The following is a 21,751-nucleotide window of genomic DNA, read 5'->3' as shown; positions in this document are numbered from 1 at the left end:
CACACACACACACACACACACACACACACACACACACACACACACACACACACACACACACACACACACACACTTTCTCACTCTTTAACTCTCTTTACTTCTTTTATTTCTGCCTTCAACACACACGTACAGTGACCAAAAAAGAAAGAAAGAAAATCATCCTATCTAGACTCATCCTTCTTCCCATTCCACATCTTTTGTCCAACATCTGTTTGCCATCCTCCCTGCCCGAAAATGATCCACTTTGTTTACCTGCTGATAAATTGTTTGTCATTTTATGGTGCTGTAAACATCTTCCACAGCGGCACTCTTTAAAGGACAAATTGGGGATTCTGTGTCATAATTAATATCCCTTTTATCACCTCAAGTTCTACCTTTTTCCTCAAACTGGTGCATGACTTCCCTGCACATGCTGACAGGGATGATATTGTAGTTGTAATTCACAGAAAGGCTCATCCAATTCAATTACTGCTGTTTCCGCCTGTGGCCACAGACGACAAATCACTTAAGAGGTTTATGGGAAAACATTTCACCATTTACATCATGGCTGTGGATCAATGGCTCCAATTTTTCTCCCATTTGGCGTTCAAAGAGACAAAGGAGGGCCGCATGATTCGCATGTCGCAATCCCACGTAAAAATGAAATGCTGCTGTAATACTCTTTCGCTCATGGTGACTTATGCAGGAAAATCACAGCCCTCCCCATTTGCCTTCAACCTAGCTCACTGCGGTTGTATTCCCTCTGCAGGCTTGCACCAATTTCAACGACAGCGGGGCCTGCGTGACCCAGTGCCCTCAGCCCTTTGTGTACAACCCGACGTCCTTCCAGTTAGAGCACAACCCCAGGGCGAAGTACACCTATGGAGCCTTCTGTGTCAAGAAATGTCCACGTAAGTCTGCACCTAGTTCTCAGCGAACGCAGTGCACATCCAAGCAGCTGCAAAATGATCTAGTGTGTGTGCCATTACACAACGCTACGCCGCAATAACATAGATGCTGATAATAACGCTCGTAAATAAGTCTTTGTTTTTTGTTTTTTAGAATCTGTGCTGTTGATGAGTCATTTATCCCCTGTCAATCCTGAAATTGGACCCCAGGCAATTATTTCAAGTCAAGATAGATTACTCAAACATAAATCAAACATAAATAAAGTGTGTATCTCAATCAGCTAGTTGCTATGCCATCTGCTTCAGCTTCTGGCAGCTGAAAAGGCTTAGCTCGTTCTGTCATGGATGTGCAGTTATGGTAGTGAAATATTTCAGGGAACGTGCATTAAAATTTGAGTGACATGCAGAGACTGCATGTTCGACTTCTACTGATCATCAGATGATCATACCACAGTATGGCTTTCCTGTTTCTGCAACCAAGTACTTAGCTAATTCATTACTGTTTCTCACTGATATAGACCATTAGTTTTGATCATTACACAAATGTGATTAAAATACAATCAGTTTCATACAATTAGAGGGGTCCTTCCAGGAATGTGCTTTGATTTTTATAGTATTATATTTCAAATTTATTGTAGGGGGTTGTACGCGGTATGCTAAAAGACTGGTGAAGTCCTCTAATTCAGATTTTTGCTGCTTTTTCTATCAGATAACTTTGTCGTGGACCACAGCTCCTGTGTGAGAGCATGTCCCAGCAACAAGATGGAAGTGGAGGAGAACCGGATTAAAATGTGCATCCCTTGCACAGACATCTGTCCAAAAGGTAAACCCAAGCAGCGATTTCTGAAAATAAAGTGCGAAATATATAGTTCCTTCAGTCAACTTGTGCTGAATGTCATATTAAAGTGTTTCATGCCTGTTAAACATGGTGGACCAGTTCTGTGAGTCAAACTACTGAAGTAGAAGCCTAGCATACACCTAGCAGGGAAGTTACTAATTAAACAAAATGAAACTTAAACCTAAAGGAAATACATAAACAGGAAAGTTACAAAACAATTTGCCTTTTGGAGACAAAAGTGCTAACATTAGCTTATAGCTTAGCAAACCACCCTCTGGCTCTAAAAAACAAGGTAGCAAAAGCTGCAATTCTAAAGTTATAGGTATAAAGCATATACAAATCTGTGGATAAACCAGGTGATTTCAGCAAGAATATCTTTAATTTCCTGTATGGAGAAACACAAGAGGGACCATACAGTAAATAATGACAGAGCAAGATCTGACCTACACAGTCATTTCCAGTCAAAACAGAAGCTAGAGCAGCTGTTCGTCATAAATTCTCTATGCACTTGTAATGCAAGATTTTTCAGCTTTTGTTGTGCAAAGCGACCACAGTTAATTGCTCAAAAGCTTATTCTGTAATAGGTTCAGGTCTCTGATTTGTCAACTGTTCCCCCAATCAGTCACCAGAAGTAAAAAAATAATAACCATATTTCTATCCCAAGGGAAAAATTCCCCAATCAAGTAGTTGGCAGTTGCTATGAAACTGATTGCTAATGTCCCAATCATGAAGCCATAGAGACCAGTCAGTGATGCAACCACACTGAAAACCACTAGCAAAATGCTGCGATTGCTCATAGTTTCAATGGAAGATGCAAACTTGTCTGCAAACACTCACCAACTACTCTCTCAGCAGCAGTGAAACTATGAAAACTGATCCAAACCAGAAAATGAGAACATTTGTCTTCAAAGTAAAAGTTGTGGCTTTAGCAATGTGTTGATGGCAGCAGGGAAACACAACTTTTACTGTGACCTCAGAGGGTTTCCATTTACTTGTGGGGATCTCGTTTTGCTCATGCTTGGACAGCAGTTGGACAGTTTTTATATATAATGCTGCAACTTCCATGCAAACTATGGTCAACTGCAGCAATCTGCTTTCAACAAAGGTGATCCCAAGGAGGACTTTGGTTTCGCACCCTCCAACAACCACACACCAAGCCATCAAGGAGTGCACCAACTGGTCTCTAAGCCTGTGTGACTGAGACCTAAGATGGATGTTTGAAAAGTGTGGCCAAGGTATATTTCTGTCTCAAGGTTTCTCATGGTTTCATATTAATTGACACTTGGAGTAACTCATAAGTCACCCTGGGGTGTTTTATTGCCCGTTGGCCTGGGTAGTTTTGGTTTAGGCTGTCAAATTTGTGCTGTTGAATGGATAAACCATGAAAATGAGCAGATTTTTATCTATTTATTATGATAGCATAACAATAATGTACAGGTATAATGTGCAAATCAAACAAAGTGAAGTGATAATCCAGTTTGATTCTCATTTTTCCCCCTGCTTCTACGGCTACCAGGCTCACTGCACTGCATTTACTGTATGTACAAGAGCTTATGCAGTTAAAACATTTTAATCTAATAGCTTTATGCTAACAGTGATGATACCAAATCGACACGAGCCCAGGGGAATCACTTAAAAAGCTTTATATAAGAAATGTAATTTATTTTCACGGGAGGCAGCTTAGCTTTTTTTATGTTACCGTGAATGTACTTACAGCTCAGATATTGATTCCAGCGACCCTTCCAAAATCAACATCTTCTTTCCTGTATGAGCCACGCCGTGCAGTGCTCACATCTGTAACATTCTCAGCAATGCAGTAAACTTTATCTCATTTTATTAATGAAGTCTTCTCTAAACCTTCCATATTGTTGATTTCAAACATTAATAGTTAGGTCCTAACGCAAAATTAATCTCTGCGCATTTCATTAACGGGGCTTTGGCTACATGACACTCATTTTCTCTTATCACTGCAATGTGTATCCAGTGCATACTCATTACATCCTGTTGGAAGTTAAATATGGCATAAATGAAGGTCACGTGTTTGATCCCCACAACAGTCGACATGGTAATTAACACAAAATAGTCTCATAATGAGAAACTGCTCCTACCTGCTCAGTAATTACAAGTCATTTTGCTGGAAGACCGTCTGCTAAATGCCTAAAATGGCTAATGTGAAATTAAACAGCATTACTTCAGTTCAATACAGAGGATTAGCCCCGTCATCACATTGTTCTCACAAAGGTAACTGATCTGACCTCTCTCTTACGGAGGCAAGGCAACAGTGTTTTTCTTCAGGTTCCATGTATGGGCTGTGGCATCCATTGATTGGCTAATCCCTTGATTACATCGTCACATAGCAGGGAGGGGTTAATGAGGGATAGCCCAAAGAACTCTGGGAAATGATAACAAATTAACATTTCAGATATCGCGTTGGCTGGTATAAATCACTATCAAAAACTGGTTACACCACTTAATGCCAGCCTTATTCATCATCCCCTCCGCCTCTGTCAGAAATACTTGGCTCACACTAGACCGCAAGTCTAATTAATGCAGATGTAATGAATTCATTATAGGGAGGAATTGGCTGTGGATTGGCCCATGCTTTCATCAAAAGAATTCCAATACATGGAGAGGGGCCATGGCCTTTCATGCACACCCAAAAGCAGGACCATATTTTCATAAAAGAGTATGAAACATTACAGTGACAAATGGCCAGTGGTAATTTCTCAAAATTAGGCCTTTGCAATATACAGGGACTTCAGATATGCATTAAAGTAGGTAAATTCTCCATTGCTAAAGCAGCTACAATGGTCATTTAAGTAGTATTTCTAACTAATTGTGTGTTTCGATGTTTGTTGTTTCAGTGTGTGACGGTATAGGAACAGGAAGCCTGCAGTCAGCTCAAACAGTTGACGCCAGCAATATTGATAAATTTGTCAACTGCACCAAAATCAATGGCAACCTCATCTTTCTCATTACTGGCATTAAAGGGTGAGTGCCACTCACACTCAGTGATTTCACACAAGTTTTTGTTAAGCATATTTGATGGAGCACACACAAAAAGAAGATTTGTTTTTACTTTTTTATGTGTCATACAATTTCAGAACTTCTAGATTAACATGCACAAACAAATTTTATCTGTCTATGTGGTTTTTTTCTATGATTTTTTTTTAAACTAGAAGGTGTCAAACTGTACATTCTTTGAATTACTGAGGTTTGATAATCAGTTTTTCTTTTCTGGGAAATTCATCTGCTTTGGCAAAAAAGTAACTGCCATACAGAACAAGAAGTTTGGATCCAGATGTCTTCTGGCATCCCCATTGTCCCCACTGATGACCTTGGTGATGGAATGGGTTGGACTGATACTTATATAGTGCTTTTCCACTCAGAGCACTTTCAATAAGCATCATTCACCCAGCCACACAAGTTCATGCAAGTGCTTTTTTTCCATGCCTACGCACTTTTGACCTAGCATTCACTTGCTCATACTCCTTTCGATGTATTGGGGATTCAGTGTCTTGCTCTGAAATACAGGTTGGAAGAGTCAAGGTTTTTAGCAGATGACCTGCTCCACCTTCTGAACCACGGCCGGCCCCAATACCCATTGGGTTCTTAAATTGGGTGCGGTGAAGATGGTGTCTAGTACACAGTTTGGTCTACTGACGAGTCATATAGATGCTTTAAAGCGCTTGAGCTGAAGGCAACTAGGGATTCTTGAAGACATTTTACTTCACGTGTTAAGCGTTATTAGCTGAAAAAGAGTGGACAAGAGTTGAAATGTCTTCAAGAGCCTAAAAGAAGTCCAGTTGTCTTGGACTCAAGCACTTTATCTCACACTCATATACACACACGCAGACACACACACATCTCCATTGCACTGTATCGTCCTGTTCTGTCTATTGTTGCACTGTCTTGTCTTGTTCATTTTTGCTGTTTTTATATATTGCACTTTGCGTAGGCCTGTGTTTGTCCGTTATATGTCATATGTAGCACCAGGGTCTCAGAGGAATGCTGTCTCATTTCACTCTGTACTGTGCCACTGTACATGGTTGAAATGACTATAAAAGCCACTTGAACTTTAGCTCATCATACTGAGTGACTGAGACTCTGTACAGACATACTGATCTTTTGCCTTCAAGTCGATCCCTACAAGTGACCACATTCTAGTTATGCATAGTTAATAAACCCACTGTTGGGGTACTATGTAGGAGCAGCAATATGTGCAGTTTTACTGAAGGACAACATAGGCTTCACTACATGGATGAAAACTTTACACACAAAACCACTGCACATGGAGAAAAAAAGAGAGCAGTGAAGGTCAGGGAGCGCTCTTACCTTGTCAGCTACTCTTAACAGCATCCTGAGGACAGAATGATTATAAATCATAATTTGGCTATCGGCTTTAGTTGGCTTAAAAACCTTAATGAAACGTTCATTTATAAAGCCTTGCTTTAGCAACATAGACTTATTATGCTTTATACTTCTCTTCAGGGATATGTATCACGGTATTGGGCCTTTGGACCCTGAGCGCCTCAACGTGTTCCGCACCGTGAAAGAGATCACAGGTAAGACGGCCTCACTTGGAAACACTGAATACAAGAAGATTTACAGGGTGTGTTTGTGCATGCGGCCGTGTGAATTATTTGGCCTCTAAAGTAGTGAAAGAAAGCTTTAAGAGGACAGCAGATTTTTGCCAGTAAGCTCAAAAAGGAGCTCTGGTGCATATAATATTATTGTGTGTGTGCAATATCTCCATAGTTATACGTTCTTTCACTGTGTGCTGCTGCTGCTGTGTGCATCCTTGTGTGTGTACTTATTCATTAGCTATTAGAGGCCTTAAGGGATGAGCAATACCTCGTATACAAACCCTTTTGTCATATTAAACCGCGACTTGCAGTTGAGCCAAACAGCTAATGGAGTGAAACTGCATTTTCATAATGAAAACCTAAGCAATAAGAAAGAGCAATGGCCATTCTATCCCAGCCATTTCCTGCTCCTATCCCTTTTAATGTCATTTCCACAGATGCTGATTTGATATAATCTGTCATTAAAGGCAACCAGACAAATTGTGCAGAATATTAAATCCATTCTTTTAATTAGCAATATTAAATATTAAATATTGTCTTCTGCAAGCGCATTTCCTACAAAGAAAAGGGTTTCTTGCTTGAACTTCAGAGCAGCTCCGTGATCTGAAACTTTGGATGTAGGCAACAGAAGGGTTTTTATCCGTTGCTCATTATTTTTGTGCTCCTTCATCAAATACCGCCACATACTAATTAGCACATGTTCAACCACTTTGCCTGACATGTCTTCTTTAGGTTACCTCAACATCCAATCCTGGCCTGAAAACATGACAGATCTTAGTGTTTTTTCCAGCCTGGCTACCATTGGAGGCAGAGCTCTTTACAGGTATGTTTGCAGGCATGCCCACACTAACTTTCTTCTGTCCATCCATGGATTTTCTTCCACTTATCCATTTCAAGGCCGAGAGACTAGATTCACCAGATTGCCAGGCTGTTACAGGGCTAACACATAAAGACAGATAGCCAGTCCTGTTCACAGTTAAACCTACAGCCAGTGTAAAATTGCCAGTTAACCTGAATTTGAAGGCAGGACCTTCTTGCTATGACCTGACGCGATACCACGCTGCCAAAATTGGACCATTGCAGGATAAATCATTTGGGTGCACTTGCACTTTCCCTCTAACCATTGGAAGGCTTCCCTGTGAGTAAACTACGGTAGCTGCCCCAAGAAGGCATTTAACTATCTCTGAGTATTGTTCACAACAGAGGAGCAGGTGGATTGTAAAAAGTTGGATTGTTGGGATGTCAGCAGTAACGTGGGTATTGTACTGGACTATTGTGGCGAAGAGAGACAGTTTCCAAATCACCAGCCAATATATATCCAATCCTCACATATGGTCTGGGGTAGTCACTAAAAGAATACATCTGTTAAATACTGGAATTAGTTTCCTTTGTAAGGTGGTTGGCTGTACCTTAGAAATAGAGTGAGGAGCCCAGACATCCACAGGGAGCTGGGAGTAGGGCCACTCCTCTTTTGCATTGAAAGGAGCCAACTGTATTGGGTTTGGGCTTCCAATCATGATGCATCCTGGACAAAAGCTCTTAGAGGTTTTCCAGCAAAGCCCAGGTGGGAAGACACCTTTTAAGACCCATGTTTACATCTCATCTGGAAAATGTCTAAGACAGAACAAGGATGTCTATAATATCCTGTTTGCCCATGTAACAAAACTATGGATGGATGTTGCAGGTTTGCAAATGCGTGCGTCTGAGCGAGATCAGTAAAGAGGAAACACTGCAATATCACCGCTTTCTGCTCATTCATTACTGAGGAGTAATAATAAATTCCACAAAGCTATACAGCATATATTTAAATAAATTAAAATAAACCCATTATACTCACTTAACTCCAGAGGGATTGTTCATATTACACTTGTCTATAGACAAAATGCTTGTGAAATAAATGTAGTCAAACTTTTCTTTCCTTTCTGATCGTTGAAAATGAAACAGATGCTTAAAATGATAAGACTCCGGGACGATATCAACATATTTGCATGTCAGAATATTCCGAATAATTGATGAAACGTCTGTATGTGACAACATCCCACCTTGATACACCTTGAATTGAGCTGCTATGGCATCTAATATGCTGTTTCATGCATGCAACTTTTCAAAAATTGTAGACCAGTGTTATCAGCTGCCCTTGTCAAGGAGAGACCTCGTAGGCTGCAAAATGATGTCACAATTCTGCAGAAATAACCATGTTTGAAGCCTGCAGCTAAATTATAGTATTTCTATCTTTGCCAAAGAGGTTATGTGATTGGTTTGTGCTGGCTGTCTGTTAGCAAAATTACTCAAAATAGTGATGCACAGATTTGCATTTGCCAGAAGAAGGACTTAGCTCAGCTGGTTCCTGGATTCTTTAGAGAAAAGTTGGCAAAATTGGCCATTTCGAACATTTTATGGTCTTTTTTCCGAGAGCATCATCTAATTTCCTGCTGTTTCCTCTATTCGGATGCTCGCCGTTGGAGCTGGTGAGCCACCGGCAGGTTTTTGCTCACAGAAGCTCTTTGAAGCGCTGCTGTCACACAGCTTTGATTTGCCCTGTTTTGATAACAGGTTCTGTGTTTGCTTGCAAGTGACAGATTCGAGAGAGATAGTGCTGCAGAGTCAAAGGAGGTCCAGTCGTGTTTTGTAAATGCCCGTGATGTACATGTAGCTCAGCAGTGCTCGAGTACAAGTCCGAGCTGGAGAAACCTTCTGCATCTGCAAAAGTTTCTTTATGTCTGGTATTTCTTTTTTTTTCTAACATTACATTTTTAATAGGAGTTTTTTTTTTCTCTAGCTTTACGTGACTTCTTGTTCTTCTTTTGTCTGACTTTTAGCTTAACTCTTAATCCATTTTCCCTTTCTCCCCTCATTACTGTTCCTCTCCATCATATATTTTCATCCCACCCTCTAACCTTGTCTTTTCCTTTCCTTCCCCCCCCCTCCTAAACCCTCAATTACTCCTTCATCCTACTTTCTCTTCTTCCATCTTGTTAAAATTGCTTTCCAAATCTTCTTGTGTGCTTCCAACTATTTCTTTTAAATTTGTTATTTCTCTCTGATTTCCTTTCTTCTCCCTACTCGTCCCCTCTACCCCTTCTCCCTTTGCCATGACTCATTTCCTTTTCTATTCTCTCTTCTCTTTCAGTGGAAGTGGTATTTCTCTTTTGATCTTGAAGCAGCGTTGGATCTCCTCGCTCCAGTTCCAGTCGTTGAGTGAGATCAGCGCCGGGAACGTCTACATCTTCAACAACAGCCGCCTCTGCTTCTATAACACTATCAACTGGACGTCGCTATTTAGGACCCCGAGCCAAAAAGTCCTCGTCCGTAACAACCAAGATCCAAAGGAGTGCAGTGAGTAGATGTGGTGTTAAGACTATTAAAGTTTTTAGCTTTTGCAGACCTCTGCACCTTCTGAGGGAGGAATCAGAGTTTAAGCAATATTGCATCATTACGCAGTGTCTTAGCTGCATAATTAATCCAAAATGGTTCAAATTTTGATGCCAAAGTAGGGTTCTGAATAGTTTTTAAACCTTTCAAGAACTCCTGCTCTCCTGTTTTTTTCTTCCACGTAATCGTACTGAGTGTTTCAGGAGGGGTGTGAGCAGCACCACTCAGAAACTGTAGTTTTATTGCATTTTGACTATTGCTAATTTGGGTTTGGCTGGTGTTCAAGTTTGAGAGAGTGTGACAGACAGGCTGTGGCTGCCAGGAAAACTAGGGAAGGTTCCAGGTGAGGTGGACAGAGCGCGTGGCAGGTTGGGAAAAACAGAAGAGAGGTGACGGGAAAATGACATGAAGCTGAGAGTGGCAAAAGAAAATGTGGCAGCAGGAGACAGGGTGGTGGTGGCAAATGAGATAAAGGACCCGAGTCACGTGGAAGCAAAGAGCTACTGAAGAGGCCGAACAACACAAGGGACAAACTTGGCTGGGTCAGTGTTCAGTGTTAGCAATGACCACATCTGGTACACACACATTTCATAACAACGGGGTCAGTTAAAAGAATGATTGGATGGATAAATTGCTGGAGTAATTTCTGAGCACCGGTCTGAGGACAAGGCCATGCAAAATTTCAATTGCAATGAAAGCCGATTGGGTAAAAGTGATGTGCTAGCTGGCTAGTTTTTGTTAGCTGCTAGCATCTGCTTTTTGGACTAGTTCATGTGAAAGTTACCTGCAATAAAGTAGACAGGATACGTTTAGAGTATCTTTTAGAAGTTTAAAGTGATTGACTCTCAGTGTGGGTTTGATTTTAACAGTATAACATTAAAAGTTTGTGTAAGTTACTCTTTAATGCTACACAGATGAACTGAGCAGTCTGTCAGAGTGAATGCGTCTCCGTTGTGCAAGTGCAATGCAAATTTCATCCACTATATAGTGCTCTACGAAATCCTTATGATGCATGAAAAATCAGTGTACAGTAATAAAATCACTACTACTCATCCACATCAAAAGGAGTCAGCTGAGGTGGTTTGGGCATCTGACTAGGATGCCTCCTGGGTGAGGTGTTACATGCCATTCTACGAGGAGGCCCTGAGGTAGACCAAGGACATGCTGGAGAGATTACATCTCTCTCTGTTGACCAGCATAAACCCCACATAAACTGGAGAAGGTGGCTGGGGGGTGGGAGGTTTGGGTTTCAGCCAGTCCCAGACAAAAGGCAGAAGATAGATGTATGGATGAGGGAGTGACTGAAAAAGTGGATGATTTAACCACAGCCACACAATATACTAAAAGAGAGAGAAAAAAACAGCAGCCAGAGGCACAAGAAAAGGGAAAACAGTAGGAATGAGACTAAACGACAGCCATAGCCATGGTACCATTAGCACTCTAATTACCTCTACCCCAGTATTACACACTGACTTGGCCAATTTCATGGGAACTGTCATGCCTTAAAGGTATGTTAAGTATAATGCTTGCAATGGGAAGTGGAGGCGTGATGGAATGAACAACAGGCAAATAAAGGGACATATTGCTCATATGATTCCACAATACCCAGGGTAATCAGCTTATTTATAATATTTGTGAGGATTTGTTAGAGGTGGTTGCCACTAAAGCTTTCTGTGTCTGAGATGGAGATAACTAAGCCGCCATAGTTTTTCACGGTCCTGCCACACTGCGGTTCATATCATTAGCCAGTTAATGAGTACGGTGTGTGTATTAGAGATCGATCGATGGCACCTTACACAGGTCTCTTCATTAGGCTCAACCCACTGTCTACGATTGACTGTTCTCCTGTTGACAAAGGGTTTGGCCCCCACCAGGCGACACTCCCGGGGATATGTGTGTCACTCAGCGATTGAGTGTGATGAGCATTATTGATTGTTGTGGTTCAACAGGAAAGGGGGGGGGTTACAATTATAGTGGATGTGTTCTTTAATGGCAGAGATGTGGGGAATACCAATGTTTACTCACTCAGGTGGGCAGAAACATACAGCAGTTTGAGCTTCCGATAGCTGTAGAAAAAAATATATAAATGCAGTCCATTTACAAGCACTGACTTATCTCCTAGGCATGAATACAGAATAGATATACACACATTGCTACATTTATACACTTATAATTTGGGACAGGCAGCAATGTTATAGACATCTTAAAGAAAAGACATTCTGCCAATGAAGTCTCTGGGTTCCCCAAGAATCAACACTGACTTTCGACAGTCTTGTGATCCATTTCGCCAACTTTTTTCATCTTGTGCCACCAAGGGGTCAAAGATGAAAGTGTGTTAATGTCTGTAACTTTTGCACCATTCTTAATTTTTAGATTGAGAAGACAATTGCATCAATTATTGGAACAAACCGAGTTCAGAGGACTGTACAACCAATTTTATGTTGTTAAAAAAATAACACAAATGATCTTCAGGTATACATATGTCCCTGCTATCAAAATAGGAGGCAGAGTTGCCATACAGGAAGTGACGTGAGCAACACTTCTATCAAGCCAAACATTGGTGATCCTAGGACCCAGTTCTTGCAATTGCATTTCACTTTTCACAGTCTCACTGTTTATTGCAACAATACTAGCAAAAGCCACCAACTACTTAACAATCATTGGGGAATACATGTTTTTCCTTCATGTCCACTGGTTGCTAACCAGTTGCCAACCAGTTTCTAGGTCTGTGCTGCAGGACCCTAATTTGTTTAGTACTGATATGTGTAGAGATGTTTAATAAAACTGTTAAGCACTTTGGTAGAGCTTGAGAATTTTAAAGTTATTTTTGTGTACAAGAGGACAAAATATAGTGCCTGTACCTGATCGTACTGTGGCGTATCCCAAGACACAGACATTTCGAGGTGTTACGTAACCACAATATATAACTGATATATAATTGATAGCTGATAGCCAGACCAAGGATCATCAAAGATATAAGCTGGATATTAGCCACATACACACTTAACAGGTGATCGTACCCCAACACTTGTTTAATGTGTTGACACCAAACATCCTCCCTGTTGTCTTTAAAATAAAATTATACTATTTTGACCATTTGAACATTCTCCTCACAGTCCAACAACGAATGGTGTGTGACCGAATGTGTTCGGACGATGGCTGTTGGGGACCAGGGCCAGACCAGTGCCTCTCTTGCCGATATTTCAAGCGAGGCCGTACCTGCGTTCAGTCCTGCAACCTTTTTGATGGGTGAGTAGTCGATTCATTCAGTAAAAGTCCTTTCCTTCCTCTGACACATTCTGAGCAAATGTTGTACCTTTGAGTAGATCTGACTTAAACTGTGAAAGAATAAAAAAAAACAACACATTTCTGATCATTGTGGTCCCAGGAAGCTGGATTAATTCCTCAGCAAACAGCCATACGTGACAAGCAGCAGAAATAAAATCAATTTAAACTGTTTTAATGCATGAAAATGAAGTCAAAACATCCTCAAGGGCTCTGGAGGAGGAGAGTCTAATTGCTGATTGGCATGAATGTAATGAGATGAACCAATAAGGAATTTTACAGTGCGAACAGTCAGAGGAACATTTGGCTGCATATTACACCCACTGTCCAAACTCAATTTAAGTATACACCATTGTTGAAGCACATTTCATTTCAAATCACCCATTTGGACTGACAGACATGAGTGTTTACTGCACTGAGCAGGAAAATGAAGCAAGCTGTTTCCGAGTGTCCTCACAATCCACTGATCTTCGCTGTGAGTAATTGTATTCAGGTCATCCCTCTATGTTGCCAAGAGGCACATCAAAAAGATCACTGCCAACTCACCTGGGGAGAAACCCTCCTTTGTAGACGTAGTTTCCAGCCTTTTTCTTGCTGTTCTTGAATGAACGGGGAGATGCTGTGAATTGCAACACTTGAAAGCATCCATCTAAAATAAGACTGTACCGGCAGCATCTGCCACAAGATAAATATGACTTTTCTTCCAAGCGGTGTGATGTCAGGCTCGTGTTTTCCTCAGGGGAAGAGGAGAGCGCGTGTTTAAGTGTGTATGAGAGCGAGCAACCCTCGGTCATGTTGACTTGTTGCTGGTCCTTTCCTGCGCCGTTTGTGGGAGGGAAGCTTTGAAGTTGCCGGGAAAAACAGCTCATAGCGAAGGCTTTGAAGAAGACGAGGAAAGGCGCATGGCAGGGAGCGGCTGAACCACACTTGTTTCCAATACTGTAAATACAGTCAGTCACAGTGAGGAAATGCAAGCAATATTCAACAGGCCCACTTTTTGTTTTGAGTCACTGGCCTGACTTGTGGAATCAGAACATCCATAACCCAAAGGCCTGGTGTAAGAAGTGTCTACCTACCAACAAAGACTGCTGAGTTGGTATTTACTTGCTTTTACATAGTCTACTCTCAAAGGTTTTTTCATCTGGCAACAGAAAGGACATAAAATCTGCTACAAAGAAAGTCAGGAGAGGTTTAACAAAATGTGAAAAAAACAAAAGAAAACTTGGCAAAAACTTGTCTTTTTGTTAATGTGTTGTTTGTTAATGTGCCCCAAAGTGGATGTCTCCTTTTCAATTGTTATAAACACAATGAGATTTTTCATGTGCTGTCGTACATACAGTGGGGCAAAAAAGTATTTAGTCAGCCACCGATTGTGCAAGTTCCCCCACCTAAAATGATGACAGAGGTCAGTAATTTGCACCAGAGGTACACTTCAACTGTGAGAGACAGAATGTGAAAAAAAATCCATGAATCCACATGGTAGGATTTGTAAAGAATTTATTCGTAAATCAGGGTGGAAAATAAGTATTTGGTCAATAACAAAAATACAACTCAATACTTTGTAACATAACCTTTGTTGGCAATAACAGAGGTCAAACGTTTACTATAGGTCTTTACCAGGTTTGCACACACAGTAGCTGGTATTTTGGCCCATTCCTCCATGCAGATCTTCTCGAGAGCAGTGATGTTTTGGGGCTGTCGCCGAGCAACACGGACTTTCAACTCCCGCCACAGATTTTCTATGGGGTTGAGGTCTGGAGACTGGCTAGGCCACTCCAGGACTTTCAAATGCTTCTTACGGAGCCACTCCTTTGTTGCCCGGGCGGTGTGTTTTGGATCATTGTCATGTTGGAAGACCCAGCCTCGTTTCATCTTCAAAGTTCTCACTGATGGAAGGAGGTTTTGGCTCAAAATCTCACGATACATGGCCCCATTCATTCTGTCCTTAACACGGATCAGTCGTCCTGTCCCCTTGGCAGAAAAACAGCCCCATAGCATGATGTTTCCACCCCCATGCTTCACAGTAGGTATGGTGTTCTTGGGATGCAACTCAGTATTCTTCTTCCTCCAAACACGACGAGTTGAGTTTATACCAAAAAGTTCTACTTTGGTTTCATCTGACCACATGACATTCTCCCAATCCTCTGCTGTATCATCCATGTGCTCTCTGGCAAACTTCAGACGGGCCTGGACATGCACTGGCTTCAGCAGCGGAACACGTCTGGCACTGCGGGATTTGATTCCCTGCCGTTGTAGTGTGTTACTGATGGTGACCTTTGTTACTTTGGTCCCAGCTCTCTGCAGGTCATTCACCAGGTCCCCCCGTGTGGTTCTGGGATCTTTGCTCACCGTTCTCATGATCATTTTGACCCCACGGGATGAGATCTTGCGTGGAGCCCCAGATCGAGGGAGATTATCAGTGGTCTTGTATGTCTTCCATTTTCTGATGATTGCTCCCACAGTTGATTTTTTCACACCAAGCTGCTTGCCTATTGTAGATTCACTCTTCCCAGTCTGGTGCAGGTCTACAATACTTTTCCTGGTGTCCTTCGAAAGCTCTTTGGTCTTGGCCATGGCGGAGTTTGGAGTCTGACTGTTTGAGGCTGTGGACAGGTGTCTTTTATACAGATGATGAGTTCAAACAGGTGCCATTCATACAGGTAACGAGTGGGGGACAGAAAAGCTTCTTACAGAAGACGTTACAGGTCTGTGAGAGCCAGAGATTTTCCTTGTTTGAGGTGACCAAATACTTATTTTCCACCCTAATTTACGAATAAATTCTTTACAAATCCTACCATGTGGATTCATGGATTTTTTTTTCACATTCTGTCTCTCACAGTTGAAGTGTACCTCTGGTGCAAATTACTGACCTCTGTCATCATTTTAAGTGGGGGAACTTGCACAATCGGTGGCTGACTAAATACTTTTTTGCCCCACTGTACATTGCTTAAAAGCTGCTAGGTGTAGTCCCTGACTGGTTGGCAAAGATTCCTGGCAGTTTCTGGCTCCTGCTGGGTGAAATTGGTCGAAAACTACCGTACTATCTATTTCAACTACTATCCGCAGGGCAGTACAACTTGATAAAGTGCGAAACAATGTAGACAGTTTGCCTTCCAAGTAAAAGTTGTGGCACTGAGGCACTTTTTTCTGTAAAAGTGAACTTTTTTAAATTTTTGGCTTGTGTTGCATTTTTCACAGTTTGCAGCTCAGAGAGTAAGTGAGCAGTGTTTGTAGATGAGTCCATCCCTTCATTTCAAAATACGACTGCAGCAACATGCGACTGACCAAACTTTTTACCAACCGCTTCGAATACTGGTCAAGGAATCTTCCCCAGTGACTGGAGTTTGCCATGGGGTCACTGTGTGTAATATCATTATTCTTGCTATGTACATTTTCTTTATTCTATGGCATGTGTCTTGAAGATTGTAGAAGTAGATACAAATACACTGTTGAATTGTTGAAGAAAGTCATATCATCTGCATAAAAAAGCCACATCATGGCATATCTAAATAGATTTTTTTCAAAAGTGGGTGCAGCCAATACTGTTCTGTTACGGTATGTGAGTTATATATAGTTTTCACCTTTAAAAAATCATTTTAGTCTTATTTCCACAGTCTGTACACTAATTTAATGACTGGATATGGACAGCAGATTGTCATAGCGCTGCTTATTTTCAGCACTTTTGCTGTATGCAGCATAGATTTGCTTAATATTTCACTTTGTTCTGAAGCTACTGAACTGTATATCTCTCAAGAATTTAGTGTTAGCTCATTAAAAATGTTCTCGGGATGGTGATTTTAAACCTTAAGATTCTTCAGCTCATTCTTCTTCTGTGTTTCCATTGTTAATGAGAAGAGGCACTAATTCCCTTCAGTTTATACGTCTGTTGAATAAAACAAAGAGAGAGCAAAGGAGTTTGGGGGTGAGCAGGGAGGACTGAAATGCAATCCCACTGGGGTTGGGGGAGGAGGGAGGGAGGGAGCGAGTGAGGAGCTGAATGGGTTTAATTAAAAAAATTTTAAAAAGTTGCTTTGGTGGGTTGACCGTGCTGTGGCTATTTGGATGTTTGGATTTTTGAACAGCGGCCACAGCCCTGCTTAAATTCCACCAAAACAGGACTAATCCCCCATCAGGTCATCCCCCCAGTGGGGCTTTGGCGCGCACTACCAGCTGTGAAGGAGGCCAATCAGGAGGAACGGCTTTGAAGGAATGGAAATGACCCCAGAGAGCATGACTGCAGAGGTCTTTGTCTCTCACCCATTCTGCTCCATGTATCTTTTCTTCCACCTCAACCAAGAAAAGAGATATCTCTCCACTGCCTGGGCCTTTTTCTCCCCTAAAGGATTCCCCTGCATAGTGCCTCGGAGAGAGGAATCTAATTTATTTTGGAACAAGGGAAAAAAAGCTGGGGGAGAAATGCAAAGAGAGCTATGGGAGTTTCCCACTGAAAACATCATTAATAAAAGGACCATCTGTAGCCTACACACTCTGCTTTTTGGATGTGTCAGACAAACTGCTGTGATCATAAAGAATCAATAGGACCGTTTAAAGAAAAACTACCCTAAAAATAAAGGCTCAGCAAAGGGAAATCTGGGATTTTATCTTCATTTTTATTGCCTTTTAATGTGAGCTGAACACTAGAGTGTCAGGATGTTTCGTTTCTCTTTTTTTTGTTGCTTTTAAAACTACCGAGTCTAAAAGGTTTTCATCTAATATTACCCACATGAAAATGCATAAAAACCCACATACCCGCAGGAGATCCAAAATTCTCAGTGCCACATCTTATAAAAACAGCTCACAAGGAGGAATCTGTGGACTCTTTATTCCACCCCAATAGCATCACATGCAAATATGAACAAAAATCATGCACGTGCACGCGCGTACACATACAGTCCCTTTCATTATCCCGCTGCTGTGAGAAGGAGGTTTGTTTGTAACTGGGCGAATCCTCCACTGAGAGCGTCTGTCCTCTGCATCGGCTGATCGATCCCTCTGATGTGAAAAGTGGTTTTGATCGGCAGCAGTTGTTATTGACAGCAGCCTGCCTCCGCCCGCCCGAGACGCCGCACTTCAAAAGTGAAGATAATGCGCTGATTCGGACACAAACAAGACAGGAATTTTTAGATTGAGAGTATGCGAGTGCACACACACAGACACACACACACACACACACACACACAATCACGCACAGAAACACACCAATATACACATATAAGGATTCAACAGTAAGGCCTGGGGCTATGTGGAGCTCCTGCCAGGGTAATTGCAGTGTATAAACCCAATATCGAGCTCTATTGTTTACTTTCTTTCCCCTCAGAAGCGAAAAAACAAAACCAACATAAAGTACACATTAACCGGCTGACTGAAGCGTTTTAGACGTTGCAGGAACCGCAGTGATTCTTTGATAACGGGATGAAAAGAAAATGTGTTTGGCTTTTTTTTCTTTTTCTTTTATCACACACTCCCTCTGTCTCTTCACTCTGGTCCTATCAAAAGCTAAATGCCCTCTCCGTGGCCTCTCCTACCATCTTTCCCGTTCCTCCTTCCCTCCCACCATCTCTTCTCCTGCTTCCTCCACCTTCCACACATCCCCTCATGTTTGCCTATGATTTAAAAAGACGTTCATTATTCATGGACTTTCTCTGTAAGCATATTGACCATACTAAGCCGTTAACCTGGTCAAATAGTTTTAGGTAGCTCGCTGCCCTGCATGCCCCTTCAGCAGAGGGCACTGCATCTTGGAGATGACCCAGATAAACTGGTTGTTGTATCACACTTGATTTTGTTGAAAAAGGCCTCAATGTACAGCTCGTACTTGCGGCATGCTCTTAATCAATATTTCACTGTGCTCTCAAATCTATAATACATGCATTCCTATTTTCATTTTTCTTATTTATCAGGGAAGAGCGTGAATTTGCCAATGGATCCGTGTGCCTGGCGTGCGATAGCCAATGTGAGAAGATGGATGGAAACACTGTGACATGTCTCGGTCCGGTAAGACCCTCAGTCTCAACTTCCTTTTTACTTAAGAATACATTTTATAAATACAGGAAATAAGCTTTTTAGATTAAAACCACTCCTCATTTTTCTGTGCAAGATAGGGGACTATCTTCTACGTGCCAAAGTGGATTTCCAACTTATTTTGCTGTGTTTTGCACACAGGATTTCCGAAGATATAAGTACTGTTTGCAAAGGTGAATGGTAGGTTAATGGGAGGAATGATAAAGTACTGTAGCTACTTTTGGAGGCATGCTTTTGGCAAGCACCCATGCACACAGTCAAAAAAAAAGCAAAATGAGATTAGATTCTGACCTTCCGGTAAAGTCACTTTTAGAATGATCGCAATACGACTCTCCAAAATGTTTCCTTGCTGAAATGTCAGTGGAGAACATGCACATCTGCATGCATGTGCACAGAAATTGTACGCAGCAACACCAAATGCAAACAAATCTGCTCATGCAAGGCTGCAGCTGCATCATTATCATGCTAGGGTATACGCCAGTGCTCGTATCAAACCTGCGGGGACGCCCAGAAAAGGTTGCCAAACGTCTCAGGAGTTGCAGGATGATTAAAGGGATTGGAAAGCAGAAGAATCCACATATGCCAAAAATAATCTCCACAACATAACTGCGGTTGTTTTTGCTAAAATTCCTGTGAATTACTATATAGTTTCTGTACTTTGTACTTGTAAAAAGCATAAAAAGAAAATATAGTAAGCTGACAAATCAGTCTAGATGTTGTAACTGAATACAGATCTCAGGACATGATCAGAATTATGGTCAACTAAAGTCTAGAGACTGGTCAACGACCCTCTGTCAGCGATGTGTATTCCTTGACCGTTTGCTAAGCGGTTCCTTGAGGTTGCTGGCTGTTGACAGGTGAAATCCTTCACAATGAGAATGCTGTACCAAAACCCTCCTTGTGATTTGTTTGGTTACCAGCAGATTGTTTGCAGACAAGTTACTATTCTTCATATAAAACTACAGGTGATTGCAGCAATCACCAACGAATTCCCGAGGTGTGGTGAAAGTTCGAACCAGAAACAAAGAACATTTCCCTTCAGTGGAAAATGCGTGCCTTACTACAGCAATTTTTATTTTGAAGGTGAGACAGCTCACCTTCAAAATAAATATTTTTAAATATACATATGGATGACACCAGGGGCCAGAAAAAATACTGAAAGAGCAAGACATGAATTCAATTTCAGCGTGATTCAATTCAGTTTTATAGATCTAGCACCAAATCATAACAGCAGTTGTCTTCAAGTGCTTTATGCTAAAAGGTAAAGACCCTACAATAGTACAGAGAAAACACCAACAATTAAATAATCCCCTTTGAGCAAGTCCTAGGCAACAGTGGGAAGGAAAAACTCCCTTTAAAGAGGAAGAAGTTTCCAGTAGAACCAGGCTCAGAGAGGGACAGCTTTCTAACACGATTTGTTGGGGTGAGGGGAGGAAGACAGGACAAAGACACTGTGGAAGAGAGCCAGAGATGAAATGAGATAAACATGACTGAGTGAAGAAGAAACACTCAGTGCATCATGGCAAGTGCCCAGCAGCCTAGGCATATTCTACTGTAACTAAGAGAGGATTCAGAGTCACCTGATTCAACTATAAGCGTTATGAAAAAGAAAAAGTAGAGAGGGTGTCTGTCTCCCGAATCCAAACTGGGAGCTGGTCCCACATCCTATTACAGCACTGCACTCTGTTCCAGTTCGCTCAGTAGGACGACCCATTCTCTCACAGATGTTTATAAAGGCAGACTGTATGGTTAGGTACTTGTTTTTATACGCCTCTGTCAAATGGATTGAAAACACCTGAATTCAAAGATATGGCCATTTGTGCATATTGTGTATGTGACTTATTCTACGTTATCAAGACGTGCGAATTTGAAACCAGGTACATCCACGTGGTTATGAGAATATCCTTGGAAACTTTTTCTGAGCTATTTCAAAACCCCTGGACTAAATTACTTGTGCTCACATACAGTATAGAGTGATTACATCCAATAATATCCATTACAATACTGTTATTTAATTAAATTACCTGCTTGTTGTTTTTTTTCTTTACTATGATGAATTCTGAATCCTGGTGGCATAAATACTGTAGTGGGACAAATGTGGGTACGATCTATAACTGTACAGGAAGCTGATTTTACAGCGCAATGTTTCATTACGAAAAAGTTGCATCTAATGTGCAGCATGACTTGTTTCACGGATTCTAGTGACTGTGTGACTAACCTTTTATGACTGTCTGAGGGAGAGAATAACAGATGAAGAGAGAGAGAGCAGCTCCTCAAGGATGCACAAAGGCTGGTGACGTTGGGATGCTGGTCACAGCTGAGCAGTGAATAACACCAGAGTCAATCATCCACGGGTGCTCAGTCACACGCAGACGCACATGCGCAGTGTCCACGGACATACTTAAATGCATTCGGACATCTGTATGCATCTGCCCTGCTCACACACAGACACGCAACTACGCAAAGTGAGCATAATGTTTATTGATGGTGTGTGTCTAAATGTGTCAAGTGGTGAGAAGCTGTCCATCAGGTCGCCGTGGCTGTCGTTAGCAGCAGAGCGTGGAGCTGAAAAGCCCAGCCGCCAGAATGCAACTTGTTCTTCACAACACACACATACACACACCTCTGTGCTTACACTTTTGTCAGCACTTCGTGCACACGCACATAGACATTCACACAAAGTGTACAGTCAGTTTTCCGCTCCCATTCTAACTTATTCATGCTCCTGCTGCAGCTGAGCTCGTGTTCACTTACCTCTTGTC

The 21,751-nt window shown here is 41.6% G+C and overlaps 1 protein-coding gene across 3 annotated transcripts in view; it reads left to right on the top strand.

The window, feature by feature from the left end:
• LOC102292440 (receptor tyrosine-protein kinase erbB-4) overlaps positions 1-21,751 on the top strand; it is a 376,157-nt gene that overhangs the window by 261,431 nt on the left and 92,975 nt on the right. For all 3 annotated transcript variants that reach the window (XM_005920194.3, XM_005920195.3, XM_005920193.3), the window contains exons 7-14: positions 749-890; positions 1,597-1,710; positions 4,590-4,716; positions 6,217-6,290; positions 7,044-7,134; positions 9,442-9,647; positions 12,800-12,932; positions 18,869-18,962. In XM_005920194.3, the coding sequence (XP_005920256.1) occupies positions 749-890; positions 1,597-1,710; positions 4,590-4,716; positions 6,217-6,290; positions 7,044-7,134; positions 9,442-9,647; positions 12,800-12,932; positions 18,869-18,962 (981 nt within the window). The remainder of the gene's footprint in view (positions 1-748; positions 891-1,596; positions 1,711-4,589; positions 4,717-6,216; positions 6,291-7,043; positions 7,135-9,441; positions 9,648-12,799; positions 12,933-18,868; positions 18,963-21,751) is intronic.

This window comes from Haplochromis burtoni, unplaced genomic scaffold, assembly GCF_018398535.1.
Source record: "Haplochromis burtoni strain Fernald_Lab_line unplaced genomic scaffold, NCSU_Asbu1 Contig_38, whole genome shotgun sequence".
Lineage (NCBI taxonomy): Eukaryota > Metazoa > Chordata > Actinopteri > Cichliformes > Cichlidae > Haplochromis > Haplochromis burtoni.
This window is presented reverse-complemented; position numbering and strand designations above follow the sequence as displayed.